The sequence below is a fragment of the Varroa jacobsoni genome, unplaced genomic scaffold (genome assembly GCF_002532875.2).
Source record: "Varroa jacobsoni isolate VJ856 unplaced genomic scaffold, vjacob_1.0 scaffold_201, whole genome shotgun sequence".
Taxonomy (NCBI): Eukaryota; Metazoa; Arthropoda; class Arachnida; order Mesostigmata; family Varroidae; genus Varroa; species Varroa jacobsoni.
The window spans coordinates 8,743-24,141 of NW_019213103.1; the positions used below are offsets into that span (position 1 = coordinate 8,743).

Genomic DNA, 15,399 nt, shown 5'->3' on the forward strand with positions numbered 1-15,399 from the left:
CCAATTACTTCTAAGATTTTGGAGGAGGCATGCCTTTTGTAAACTGCATTCAAAAAGTTGGTTAGACACGCAATTAAGTCCTAATGAAGACTGCTTTCTAAATGTTAACACAGGTGCACAATTTCTTTCCAAATCGGCGTGCTTATTTTCTTACTGATATTTTCTTCGTCTTCCAGTTGATTAATAATTGTTAGTTATGAATTACTTCATGTTCTTAAAGCCAAGGCATAACCCTTGATCCCGTATTTGCTTTCGGCAGCTTCATATTGTAATACCTAAGAAAGTAAATAGCTACTTGCCCCAGTGAGGTAAGAACATAAAGGCCTTGTAATCGCTAGCCTACACACCGTCAAACAATAGCAGTCTTTCACAAATTAGTAACACGGATGAAGGCCACGCCCGCTCAAAGCTGAAAACCGCCGGCCAGATCGCCGATGAAAACGGACTAGCTCGCACTGCAATCGTCAATATTCATCATGGCGTTAGGCCGTGACGATCACAGCACGCCACGCAATGAAGACACTTGAATTGCGAAGGGAGCATCCATATGAGAGATACGCTAATGCTGTATTGACATAGGTAAATGTGGCCAAGCACAATGCACAAAGAAATAACAGATAATTGTTTCGGACGCAGTTAGGCTATAAAGGACCTAACCTTTAGTTGATATACAGTTAGGGTTCGACGAACGGCCTAGTTCTTTAAAGTGTGCAACCGAAAACTAATTTCATGCATCTCAATACGAATAACACAATACTAGGACAAGAAATGTATCAATAAGGCGTCCACGCCTTTCCCAACTAAAGACTGATCCAAGATCCGACTTGCGACATCGCGTTCGATTCAAAAAGGAATCTGACGGATCTGATCAAACGCTTCATTATAGATGACGAAACGCGGGTGTGGAGGGTGTTATATCATAACAGAAGCTCGACCGTTTCTGTATCGTTTCAAAAACGGGTCGAGATCGAAGAAAGCTGGCTCAGATCCGGACAGGAGAAAAACAAACTTTCCTCACCGTTTTCTTTAACTCTCGGATAGTTGTGCAGTGACAAATCCGTATTTAGTGATTTTCGTATCATTAAAAAGCACCGGTAAAAAATTGCATAAGAAAGGCTAGACCTTTAACTGAACGAATTATAGGTTCTTCACCATAATAATAATGTATCGGCTAATGTTTTGTGTATTTTGCAGGGAAACACTATCTTCACCAGATCTAGCCCCCTTCTCTAAAGCTTAAAGAGACACGTAAGCAGAAAAAGCTTTGATGCAATCGGAAAAATCCAGAAAACAGCACAAGCAGGCTTGACATTTATCCTGCAATTCTCGGAAATTGTCGTAATACCTGAAAAAAAACAGTACCGCACGTATTACTTTAAAGGAAACAGGTGGGATTTAAACGATCCAGGTAGATGCAACTGGTATGGACCTATCACTGTTCCTTAAAATACTTTTTACTTTCATTTGTCGTCGATATATCGATGCGCTCTTACATTCTAAGCCACATAAAATATATTATCGGGAATTTTGGTCAGATTGCCACAGTTTGTAAAATGGTTCTCCATGGAGCTTTCCTTCCATCGCCTCATGATCGAAAGTCGTATGCATAATGATTATTAGCAGAACGTCACAAGTGAGCGAAGGGATCCGTCATTGACAGCGTGTACAAAAGTCAGCCACCACTGATATAAATAGCCGCGATGCGATAGACTTTCATCCCTATTTAAGTTGCAGCCATGAATATATATATTTCTGGTAATATGTTCTTTGTCGGCATACGAAGCTCTCATATTTTCTTATTGGCCAGGCGTTTCGGTGATTCGGCTTCCGTCCTTTCTGCAGGCGTTGTTTTTCGCACTGCCTTATATGTCCACATATATCAATGTGTGAATAAATTTGGTATATGTAGAATAAATAGTATAAATAGTAAACGCTAAGTTGGTCCTATAAAAAATATAAATCAAGGTATTCACTATTAGGTCGAACTATTCGTATGAAGTCTTCTCCCGCATTTCACATCGTAGCAATGGCTACATACGCCAATAGCAAAATAAATAGTACTCGCTGATTGTATGTAAATGATCATAAAAACTGCTTGCAGCGTTCTTATCTTTATAGGATGTCCTTAACATGTCCTCTTTCAAATTTTAAATAAGAACATAGTAATTATCGAAATATGAAAAGTTCTAACATTGTTTATTCCCGCTCAATATATTTAATATGATTTTTCTCTCGCCAACTAGACAAGAAGGCCATTTTATCGTGTTAACTTATTTGAAGGTTGAGTAGGCATTTGCTGAAACTTTATTGGCTTTAACGTATTTTATCTGATTAGTGCTGAAACGTTTATATTTTAGCAGTGTATTAGTTTTTTGCCCTCGTATAATTGATAGCTTCATACCACATCGCAGGACTTTAGGTCCATTGCAGGCTTTTCCGAAATACATGTGCACGATGGTTAAGTAAATTTAAATCATTAAAAAAAGCTTAGCGAATACTCTATTATACCAATTTATATATTGGCGATTTATTTTATGCCATACGTATTATAACTTAGTTCTTCACTTTGCATTAATCGTGTTCTCTAATGGAGGCGGGCGTATATCGGGTTGTTGAAAAGGTATTGACTGTTTCAAGCAAAAATTAATACGTTGAAGTAATATTAAGATATTAAATATGCGCCATTGGGATCGATGACTATTTTTCTAACGACATCACGATCCCATAGGTGGAAAACTTGTGACTGCTGGACAAAAAAGTTGTGACAACTGATTTTAGCGTCTCTCTATTGAAACTAAATTATACCGTTAAGAGAGGGCTGCGAAGATTGCGATACTCTGATCGTGCAGGATCCGGAGTATACGGCGAATCATTAAATGTTCCCATCCACGCTACTCAATTTTTGCCTAATAGCTTAAAATATATGCAATTTGGAACTTGGCGGAGGACGACGCCATTTCTGTTCAATAGTACTCGACATTTTTCAATGGCTTGTTGTAACCAGTTATTGACGCTGGCGATCCAAACCGATCGTTTTGCCAGATTGCGGCAACTCAAAGCGCACGATTCGTTTCCAGTCATACAAATAGCATTGTCAGTCTCGCTTTGCCGCACATTGTAAAGAACATTTTTTTGTTTTCTTATGTTACCTTGAAGCACTCTAGTTAAGCGATCCCTATTTTTTCAACAACTTAGTATCAATGTGTTAATATTTTATTTCACATGTATTTCATATTTGTTCATTTAATACTTTCATATTTTTTTCACATAGCGCCACTATCGAAAACGCATAACTTAAATTCAGTATTTTAGAGCCGATTTACTGAAATGTGTACACGTAGTTGACCTCATTATTGTCGTTCATTTAAACACTCAGTGTTTCTGTGCTAGTGTCAAAATGCTTCGGTTCTTAAAATAAGCAAATTCGCACTAAATTGTGAAACTATTTGGTAATTATACAACGCTAGGATCTACTCGTATCAGCATTCAACAGTTCAAAAGGCCTAGAAGTTTATTACACGCCGACTTACACATTTACTGATCAGTCCCATAGAATAGCACATATGGCCTTCGTTTCACGGGTTTGTTGGCCATCTGCCTCCGAAGGAGATCTCTCACACCAGTGGCGCTGCATACGACCTACAAAAGGGGGGACAAACGAGTGGGGTTCAAGACTTTTGGAGCAATGTAGGAATTAGCATAGGCTGAAGGCTCCGCCCAAAAAAGAGAGAGGTATTACGATTCAGAGCGGTTTTCTATACCACATAAGACTCTTTTGCTTAACAAGATGCTCACTTTGTCAGACAATTTCACATTGAGCGTTGCTCTACTAGTTCTGGGGCCGAGTCCCAGCTGCATGACTTCACGAAGTAGGCTTGGATCGGCGATTGAGTTCTCAAGAAAGATGTGCATTTCGAATTTGAATACCCGACAGCGATATTACAGCACGCCAGGTTGGTGGAGAACAGAGCTAAATAGGAATACTAGTGCGACTTGTGGCTTTCGCAGCGGAGTTTTGGGTATGGATGCTCTGAGACCCTTTTTAGCCATTACCTTATATTGAAGCATGTCATTTTATAGTAGGTATAGGAGTAAGTACGTTCCAAAATACAGCTACATATATGTGTTCATACATGTTTCTTAGGTGCTTGCTTACCAAGTTCACCTGTTCGAGTTACCTGTTCGTTACCTGAGGGCATTGGTTATCAACCACCCTTACAAGATTAACCTACCTGATTTTCCTTGGGACACTCCCCCAGTTTCTTATTCCTTTCAATGTGTACCTCGCTACATCAGCCGTCTTTCCTCTCCAACTTGCCCGATTTGTTCTTTGCTCTGATGGAGAGTTTGCCTAGCGGCCCATTGGTTTGGGAAGGTGGGTGGCGGGTAATTCTGTTTGTCTGACAAATACCTCTTAGACAATTCTCTTTACCGAGCCCAGAACATCTTGTTTTGGCTAGCAGTGTGGTAACTCCGAAAGGGCGGCAAAGAAGATACTCACAAAGCTATTGCGCTTTATGTACACTTCACTCACCCATAGCAAGCAGATGGATGACCTATAGATTCGGGGGAAAGTGAATCCATCTGATGTTTGTCACAACTGCTCTCAAATTGCAGAAAGTGGATCTTGGCATTCCTATTAAAGGATAATGTTCGCTCCTGTTGCTACTGTAATATGGCGACAGTTTAGCTACTAGCTAAATCATCATGACTACATAACGCCTCGATTGAGTAGTAAGTGTAGCAACAAACACCAGCTTCTAAAAAGAATTAAAAACACTTAATTTAGATAAGGAAATCGAGCTGATTCTGTTATAGGTTCTGGTAGGTATTTTTTCTTTACTAAAAATATGTTTCCCAGTAGATGACTTCTACCTAATAGATGAGTGTAAATACTAAAGATCTAACTATAGCTTTTCCGTGGTAATATGTCTTCGCTCCTTGCAAAGTATCGAACTGACCAAATTAGCGAACTTAAATAGTTGTTAATGAAACAAACTTCAGAGAAATATCACGCGGTCTAGTTATTTCTGTAACCACGTTAGCTTAAAATTGGAAGATTGCCGCCCAAATAGCATAAAACAGGAATTACTCTGACGAAAGCTTCCGGTCCAAAAGACTATTCTATTCTGCATAACCTAGACGTCATTATTACAGTATACTAGCTTCTAGCTAGAACTCGCACACGGATGCAGTCAGGTCCGCTAAAGCTTCATTTACGCCTCTAATGCACTGCCCTTTTTACTGTTAGTGTTAGCTCCGCCCCTTCCAGCTCCGCCTCTTCTCAAGTCAGGCCAAGTAAAGCATAACCTTTTGTAGCCAGAGAGGACTGCAGAAAAATGAAGTGAGCAGGCCAGCAAGCACTGTCTTCACGAGTAGCTTCCTGTCCGTACTATCGAATTGCAATACTTCAGCAGATATAAAGAGAGCGAAAAAGTTAATTTTTAATTTTATATATAATATAATGCATTTAATTGCCCTGGTGTGTTGTGAAATCTACACGAGGAACCTACGTGGCATCTCATCTCTCTTCTAGCAAAAAGTTGATAGAAAAGAACATTCTATCTAAATCACAGAAGCCAGTTTTTGTGAATAGAGGCCGCTGTAGAAATGCAAATACAGCTAATTAGCTAAGCTACAACGATTACATTACATATATTTTTGACGCGTTCCTTGAATGATTCTTTAAATTAATATGTACATTATTAAATTTGTACACAGTAAATAGGATCAACTGTATATAAATTTAATAATGAGAATTTAGATTATACTGTCGGACTTTACGCATTAATAAATGCTGACTCCCTGTTGATAGAATAACGAATATCTTAGATATTAAACAGGGAGTCAGCATTTATTAATGCGTGAAGTCCGACAGTATATATATATATATATATATATATATATATATAATATTTTACACCCATACACAGTCAAACCTGCTCAAAACAGTTTTAAAAAGATGCGATCCCCCACATTTCAGTGAAATGAAATATATGACCACTATCAATTTTGCTATTACAATACCAGCGTGTCTAAGAAGAGAAGGGCCCATTATTATTATTTAGTAACTCAGCGATCTGTAATAGTAATTATATAGTTATTTGCAGTTCCCCGACATCACCTTTAATAAGCATACTTGAAACGATGCCTCTAAGCCCGCTAAAAATAAATATAGCGATGTGATATAAAATTATTTGAGAACATCACCTCAGAAAAGAGAATAGACAGGTAAGCGTAGCAGTACAAACCGGAAATGCTCGGAATATCGTGCTCGTGATGCTAAATTTGTACTTCTTGTTACTACCGTTTGTGAGAGCCCCACCTTAAATTTTTTCCAGTTGTTATGTCGGTAACAAGGCTGGGACCCAAATTCAGTGTATGTCTGATACGATTGGCAAACACGATTTCAAATTATTCAGAACACTTTCGGTATTTTTAGCCATTGCAACCGTGAAATAGAAGCTTCGCTTTTACCCCTTCCCATGATTAAAGAAACAGACATATGAATCTAAATGGTCGTCTCTTTTATGTAAGTCAGATTAGCTTTTCATTTAGAAAAAGATTTATCGGGATCCTACGGAGATTTATGGAGATCACTGTAGTATCACTGATTTTAACTTGCATAATGGAAAAAATTAATTGAAATTAATATTGCAGTGCATATAAAATATATAGGTAAATATTTGCTTTATATGAGTTATTTTCACGCTTTCGTTAAGCAAAAAAGACCTTTCGAGTGCAGACATGGAATGAAATCCTATAAGAAAGACGTTTGAAGATAATTACGATAAAGTAGAATGTTGATTATAGAGATATGCGTTTAAGGCATTTTTTTGCCAAGTCCTATGATTTTCAAAAATTTGAAAAAACTCACTGTGTAATCACACAGCATTGTGGGGTGGGTTAATTCGAGCCGAATAACAAGCTTGTATTTAAAATAAAGGATTAGTACTCTCTGAACTTATGAGAATGGTCTCTCAACATAAATATACAGACTTGGTCATCCGTAGCTGACATTAATTTTAGTGGATAGGGCAGTATTTTTAAAGGCTATCTACTGGTATCGAATAATCAAAAATGTATACTTAAAACCACCATCTCTAAGCCTATTGTACGTATAGGGAGACCGTCCTAATCGTGATACATTGTCACTTTGAGAACATTTTAAACGCATTTTCAAGCAAATTTACAGAACTTCGGATGATGCGCCCAACGTATGGTCTGAGAACATATTTCTTGTCAAATATTATGAATCTGAGTTACAAAACATTAATACATCCAGGAAACAGTAAAGAAAAAATAGATTTTAGACAACATACAACCAAACTTCAAAAACGAATACCTTTTTTGATCTTGTAAGATAATTTCCCTACTTAAGTGCAATTGGGATACTTCCTATTAGTAACGATTCGCTCTCATGGATTGCTCCTGCTTCTTGAATAACTCTTTATGTGATAAAATTCTGAAATAAATGACCAAATAAGGCTGCACTGAAAACAACTACTGTTGTTGAATCGACACGGCTCCCCAAACCTGTATATTTATCGTTGGATTATTAAACATCACATAGCAATAGGAAATTTTGTGAAAAAACGTCAGTATTTTGAGTAAAAAAGTTCTGAACGCTCTAGATATTTGAATCAACTCTACAAGGGTTAAATTTGATTTTTTTATGTGTAGAATTTTATGTGTAGCTTAGTCTAGCAGCACCAAAGTTAGGGTAATGCGGATGCAACGTGTATACAGCATCTTCTATAAAGTGTATACATCTGTTACATTTAAATACGTAAATATTCTTAATTTTATGTGCGACGTTATTTCACTTGTCTGCAAAATACTTTCCTTGGTAAGTAAAAAGTGTAGTGAGCAGCTGATGATTTAAGGTCGAATTTAGTGATAATTTAAAATAGGTTTAGACGGGCTTGTTTTTTTATGACAGCAACTGCAGTGGGAATTGTTGATGCACGGAGGGTAAATTTTGTTGCAAAATTGTCAAGTAAGGATAGATTTTAGAGCTATTAAAGTTAATGTAAGATGCAAACGAAAACCGCCTACTTCGTTTTCAGAAAGCCATGTGAACTCGAGAAATAATACTGAGGTGAACGTTTTCCCTGACACCCCATTTTGACTTATATGCAGCCATATTTCACAACATGATAATATTAAAATGTATATCGCTGCCAAAGCAGAAACTTATGTCTAAAATGCACAAGTTTTTTTTTAACTGGCAGGCATGCCTATATTTAGCCGTATCAGTAATAATATACGGGGAGTTGTCGCGGATATTGTCCAAGTAAACTTCCGCTAATGCTTTCTTACTAAAAAAAGGGTTAAAATAGCTTAATGGGGAAAAACTGACTAAAACACTTCACAAGTATATTTATTGACGTGATGCGTGCAAGTTGAAGATGTGTGTGCTCTTACGAATCACGTCAAATTGGCTTAAACAAAATATCGTGCACTACAAATTACGTTCCTGTTTTATTACTATATAGCTTCGGACACGTTGAGCCTTACTGTTTTAATCAATGGCATCGAATAACCACAGATTTCTGTCGACGTGCTACACAATCAGATTTTTCAGTTACAATAAGATCCCACACTAGTCAAAAGTGTAAGCGGATTCTTTCTGTGATTTTTTTTGAAAAAGTCTGATAAAAATAAAAATAATAATGACCAAGGATGAGTAAAAATGGCGCCAAAACCTCAATTTGCTTTTATAGTATGAAGTTTACAAAATAAGAATAGGTGATTTTTTTTCCTGAAGGGAATACATTGAATGAGATGAATCTTAAGCTCCTTTTTGTGGAGAAATTACAAGTCGACATCGCGACTTCAAAAACGATGGTACCTAAAATAGCTACCGAACCTGCAAGTTGAGCCTCGTGTAGAACTCTTAAAGGTAAATAATGTGTTACTGAATTGTGTTTCCTATATAACCTATTAGAAAGCGCATTAACAAGGTAGAGAGAAATGTCTTGAAGAGCTAGCCGTCAAAGGCTGTCTATTTAGATCCGCGATACTTTGAAGAGCCGTAACTAAAAGATAGTTTCACTAACTTTTTTTTTTTTAGTTGTATGACTGAGTAAGATTACATGCTATTATTTCTCATTATTTGAAGGAGAAGACAAAAAGAGCTGTAAGTAGAGAGTGGCGGTAAAAATTTTTATGTGCGTCATCGTTGTATAAACGTAGATATGTGCGTTTATAAACTTCTAAAAGTAACTCCCAAATAAACGAAACTCGGGTACACTTAGCCAGTTTCCACAGAATTCCGTATAATGAAAGCAACTGACCATCACCAGCAAATTTAGCTCAAAAATTTGTCAGAGTCTAAAAAAGATAAAAATCAAGAGACCGAAATGCTTTCGAGCAAGCGGTATACCTTGGTGAAGATAAGATAAAATTTATAATATCAGAGGTTTAACAAAAAAAATTACTGATGTTTTATTTTGCTAGGATTATGGAGGCGTCTGGAATTTACACAGGCCACATAAAAACTACTTTTATATTTAGCTTATTTCTCTTTTCTAAATAATCAAATCTTGATATTGTTGTTAGACCAGCATAGCTGACACTGGCCATAATGTATGGTACCCACGAATAGTGTGTCCCACTTCTCGAAACGATTCTCAAGCTTCGCATTGTATACATCCTGGTCGTTCGGGCAGACGTGTCTGAGGGCCTAAGTCTCCCCCGGGTTGCTGCGAAGGCGATTCAAAAGAAAAAGTACTCCATAGGTAGCATTCTCGTGCTGGCTTGTTCCATTGGAAAGCTCCTCTATTATGCAACGGTGTTTGTGTTGCTGTGTGTCTGTCCCCTGAGAGGAAAAGTGTCTCATTCAAAAACCACAATGCGAAAATGCACCCGTTGCTCTTGTACTTCGACACTGTAACATCCGCACATATCGAAACGAGCTGATGGCAGGAAAGTATTCGCGAATTTTCACAGAAGTATTATATTATATGAGAGGAGTCGATTGGGTAAGAGAACAAACGGCAACCAATATAACAAGTTAAACCGATCGAAATAGGATGTTTGAACGAAGGATGAATTAGGGTAGCTTTGCCACTGATTAGTTCCCCTGTCCATTCACATCCTCTTTTTTCTTTCCCATTTTGTCTTTTCAAACGTCTATGTATCTACGTTCTCTTTTTGCTTCGGCTCCCCCTCGTGCCTGTGTACAGATCGGTTAGCTCGAACCTTTTTCACCCTGTTGTCTCAGAAATAGAGAAGAAGAAGGAAAAGCTTTTGGAGAGCTAACGGGAGGTCAACACAATCACTGTCCCAAATCAGTCCAGGTAATTATTTATTATTGGGATATAGGGATGAACAGCTGTGTCGTGACAATGGCGATACGAGGGCTAACGACAGAGTGGAACCTGAAGAAAGACAGCTGGGTGAACACTGTTTCGAAATAGAGCTGAATGTACTGATATAATGAGAAATTTGACAGACAATTCTCACGAGTGTATAAACCAATAGTAACTACTAAAGTATAATACAGTCAGCGTTGCAGCTTCTCTGAAGGACTTGAGAATATTTATCTGGAAAATTACCCTCATAAGAACGCAGAGCATGAAACAAAGTCACAAAGTAATAAATTACCTACGACATTATATACTCATGTGCCTCGATAATATTCATATTTTAATACAACATCATTTGAGATTAAAAATTAACCTCTTAATTTTTCATTTGCCGAAAATCGCTACCAATGGCTATGTGTTGTATATTAATTGCATCTATAAAATACTCGCTGCGGCTATAAAAACGCTTAGAAGTAGCTGCCGCAATCATCGGTAGGACTTTTTACTTACCTGTGGTTTGATTCTCATTTTATGGGACATGACAGCCTAGAACGGCTTATATTTGACGGGTTTATCTTTCTATAATTTGGCGTAACCTGGATGTAAAGATATCGATGACACTGTGCTTGTGGTCATCAGCGAAGACAACATTTCATCTAAGGAATGGACAACTCTTTATTAGAAATTATGTTTATTGATTATTGCGCGATTTTTCCAAGAGAACCTTTTTCCTCTTGGGCCGTGATTACTGGCACAAAGTTCAGGAGAGTGGCCGTATTATAGTATTGAGCCCTGTAAGTCCATCAGGCCTTGTGGTAGAGTAAATATAACATAGGAGCATTGTTGTAATAACAGTAGGTAATACAGGCCGTATCAATGAGTCCTACTAAAAATCCTATATATAACCTTGTTTAAGTCTTACCAAGTTTTAGAGAAGATCATTGATTCAACGTTACAGGTATGACGTAAAGAAAATCACTGACGTAAATATTATCATATTACATTCTAATAGGAGAATAAGATTGGCGCGCCAAAGAGCAACAATAATAGTTAAACTAATGGTATTTCTGGACGGGGCAAGCAATGCTATATATGTATAGATAAGGTGCTAAAAAGCACGGCGTAGTACTGAAGGTCGAGTGCACCTGCAGAAAGATTGCTTGCTATTGTTATAGAAATTATATTTAGCATTATTCAAATTTTGAAGTTGAGGTCAGTTCCATTGTGAGATAGCAGAATAGCAGCCATAGGAATGCGAATTCTAGATCTTCTGGACGATGGGACAACCAGATCAGAGTGAAGGTACAGTCATAATAGAATAATTGAAAGAGAGTGACGGGATAAGGTTTTGAAGTTGAAGACCTGCTGTTGAGTACATCTTTACCCTGTTTCTTGGCTGTATCGAACGTAAAACTCTGAACTTCCGGCTATAGTTGGACTTAGGTTGGGTATAATGTTCGCCTCTCTGTCAGATAGCTAGATCGATTTCGTTTCGGGAAATTTAATGGAAATTTGTTAAGTGTGCTTTAATTATTTGTCGGTGGTTCAGTAACTCTACGTTCTGTCATATCCTAGCTGATCAACAGCGATATGATTCGGATCTGTGGACTACAATAACTCCGCACAGCCAGAAAACATCCCGCAAAAAACTAATAAATACTACGTCATTTAAAAACTAGCAACATCCAACTATTCAATCCACCATATATATACACAACGGTACTTGAAACATAACAATATAACGACACTGAAATCACAACCTATCAGTGTACGATAATAGGCATAGTAAAAACAGATAACTTATTTAAGAAAAGAGCTGTTTGTTAGCTTGGTTCAATAAACTATATACATCTCTTATAATATAAACAAATTATATGTCAACATGATTGACTAATGAAAAACGCCGGAAAAGCAGCGTTGATTAATTTTTAGCGGCTTATAATCGAATGCACAGCTCAGGTTGCCCAGAAAGAGAACTGTGTTAAAGAGTATCGCACCCATCTCTTACGCATTGTCACACACAACATACAATAGGCCAATTCTCAAAGGCCTTCTGCAACACTTACACTGAGTGTGAGTGATGTCGTCTTTAAATCACAACAAGATAGAAAATATTTCTGCTATTTTTATAAGAAGAGATAGACCTAACATAAATATACCCAACAAAAATGTGATACATATGCTATTGAGTTTGCTTATTTTAATCATGCCATTCTTCGTTAATATTAACTCTCAGCCAATTGTACAAATGGCTTTAGTCTAAGCTTGCAGACAAAATTTCTGCGAAAAGTCAACAGCAACTAAAGTAGAAGTTATGATCAAATCCGGTCAATATGGTAAGACAAAAGACGTCTTGTCAATAAGACAAAAGAAGACTTTTTTGACCATGTTGACATAGCGTTAATCAACTGGGCTTGAAACCTGCGCACACATAGATATTTCTAAGTTACCTAAGGTCTTTTAATGAATAGTCCGAGTTTGGAAACGTTTATTATATGCAAAGTGGTTTACATATACATTCGTTGTTCGTAACGCAGCAAGAAAAACAAATTTTAATTACGAGAAAAATTTGCGTAAGTATCTTCTTCAGCCATTCGGTACATCAGTAATAATACATTCTAATGCTAAGCGAAATTATAATAGAGTTGTGATTTACTTTTTTCAGGCAAAATGACAACATCGGACTCCCCACCAAATCAACAACCATCAGTGTTGACATTTTCCATAGAGCGATTAATAGGCCCCGCATCTGGCCCAACTCCAATACCTGGCCCACCTCACTCTTTGTTGAATCCTCTCATAGACCCGTTACACAGTAGCTACTTCAATACACTTAACAACCTCTATACTAACCACTGGCTTAACCCCATGCAAGCTGCGGCCCTTAGCTATATGCAGTCGACTGAAGATTATCGCCTTTGGACCGAACGTTACGATGCGCTGAAGATTACAACAAACAGAGATGCATCTCTAGAGGAGATAAATACGCCATCTACACCAGGAAGCTCTATTAAAAAAGAGCACAACGGAGCAGCCCTAGGCAACTCGGTACCTAAAACCTTCCCGTGCCCTGAATGCGGAAAGGTCTTCAACGCACACTACAATTTAACACGGCATATGCCTGTGCATACTGGCGCTCGGCCATTCGTGTGTAAAGTGTGTGGTAAAGGATTCAGACAAGCTTCAACGCTTTGTCGCCATAAGATCATTCATACCGCTGAAAAACCCCATAAATGCCAAACGTGCGGAAAGGCATTCAATCGTAGCTCTACCTTATCGACACACATCCGCATTCACGTTGGTTTCAAGCCATGGGTGTGCGAATTTTGCGGAAAGGGCTTCCATCAAAAGGGTAATTACAAAAATCATCGTCTAACGCACACGGGCGAAAAGTCGTATAAATGTCACATATGCCAAAAGGCTTTCCATCAAATTTACAATCTGACGTTCCACATGCACACTCACAACGACACAAAACCATATACCTGTAAGGAGTGCGGCAAAGGTTTCTGTAGAAACTTCGACTTAAAGAAACATCTGCGTAAGATTCATGATGTTCCAGAGAATCAACTCGGCTCGGATGATGATAGTAAGTCAGGACCATTCAAAGATGAAGATGATCCCTACAATGATGATCCTATTGTAGACGTATGATTGATGGGCGCGTTTCGGCTTTGCTATATTTTTCGTATGGATCAGGAAATATCGTTCTCGGAGAGAAGGTCCCGCTACTGTATAATATTGTAGTGATAGAGGTGGCCCCTAATCCTACAAAAAATATATAAACACCGCTACAAATCATATTTGAAATATGAAATGGGAACACACAAAATTAAGTGAAAAGCCGCGCCGAGCTAAATTTAATCTATAAACTACGTATGCATGTATTACAAAGAAAAGGTACAGAATATAAATGATACATGTACAAAATAGAACAAGCTAACTTTGCTTGGAATTAAAAAAGGATAAAATGAATAGATCATTCCCTAGGAAATCGGGAAAACTGCTGCAATTATAACGACGACGATGATGTAAGTACACCGAGTGTCCTAGAAGTCTCGAGGGAAATGATGCTAATGTACAGAGGCAAATCATACATGTGAATAAAGTAAGTCTAGTCAAGATAAGATGTGTCAATCATTGAAATTCTAATGTGTATCGCTATAAAATTAGCAACGCCGTTACAAGATTGAAACAACGTTGTATAAGAAGTTAACCTGTGAAGGTACACGTGTGAGTGAAGGATCTACACTTAAATCGATCTCCTCGTCGGTCGGGATCCGCGACGTGTTAGCTAAGTACACACCGATCCTTAAGACAAAAAACTTCTAACGTGTATCTCAATCGCTAACTAAATTTATCTAGTTAGTCGTCTCCTATCCTATTAAATCATCCCGGAGCTGTTTTGATCACTTCATTTTAGCTTATCTAATAATTAGCTTCGCGGGGTTATCCTATTTCGCTAGAGAGACTAACACATCTTCCCTCATTGGTTCAATATTGGCAAAACCATGCAACCTTTACACTGATACATCTTAGAAATTCTCAACGGTTGTATATTAAAGAACTGTATTGAGGCCTAGAAGAAATATGAATTTTTACAAAAATCCAAATATTTACGAAGCTTCCAGTAAGATTTATTCTCTTCGTAAACGAATTATCCTTGATCTTTGTTCTTAACCGGAGTAATTTACTTCAAAACAAATTTACGCACAAAAAAAATCTTAAAATCGTTTTCGTGAGAGTAATTCGTTTTAGAATAATATCGTTACTAGTAATTGCTCGATGTGAATGAAAGCACATATTGTCTTTTAGAACTTAATATAAATTATTTAATAAGCAAATCAATTATCTCTTCTTAGATATGTTAAGTATCGATATTCAGTCTATGTGCTTGGTCAAAGCAGTGAACGCTTGTTAAAAAGGGAGAGCACTACTACATCGGGGGAAAATAGAGGATGCGCGTTTACTACATAAGGAGTCTGTGCAAAATTCACATTGAAAAGGTGAGCCATGAGATAACGAAGACTTTGCGCCGTATTTGGCGCCACAGTTTACAGAGCCTTCAACTAAACATTAAAAATCC

General features: G+C 37.6%; 1 protein-coding gene across 1 annotated transcript; it reads left to right on the plus strand.

Moving 5' to 3' along the window:
• The first annotated feature begins 3,814 nt into the window (after positions 1-3,814).
• LOC111273601 (uncharacterized) lies at positions 3,815-15,260 on the plus strand. The gene is made up of 2 exons (XM_022855326.2): positions 3,815-3,953; positions 12,979-15,260. Exons 1-2 carry the CDS (start codon positions 3,857-3,859, stop codon positions 13,965-13,967), a joined length of 1,086 nt encoding a protein of 361 aa, XP_022711061.1. The 5' UTR covers positions 3,815-3,856; the 3' UTR covers positions 13,968-15,260.
• Positions 15,261-15,399: the final 139 nt, after the last annotated feature.

Bases quoted from the DNA above. Each gene is read 5' to 3' on its own strand.
- LOC111273601 (XM_022855326.2), top strand. From the start codon at position 3,857: ATGACTTCACGAAGTAGGCTTGGATCGGCGATTGAGTTCTCAAGAAAG. The intron at 3,954-12,978 runs GTTGGTGGAGAA...TACTTTTTTCAG, and splicing joins GCGATATTACAGCACGCCAG to GCAAAATGACAACATCGGAC.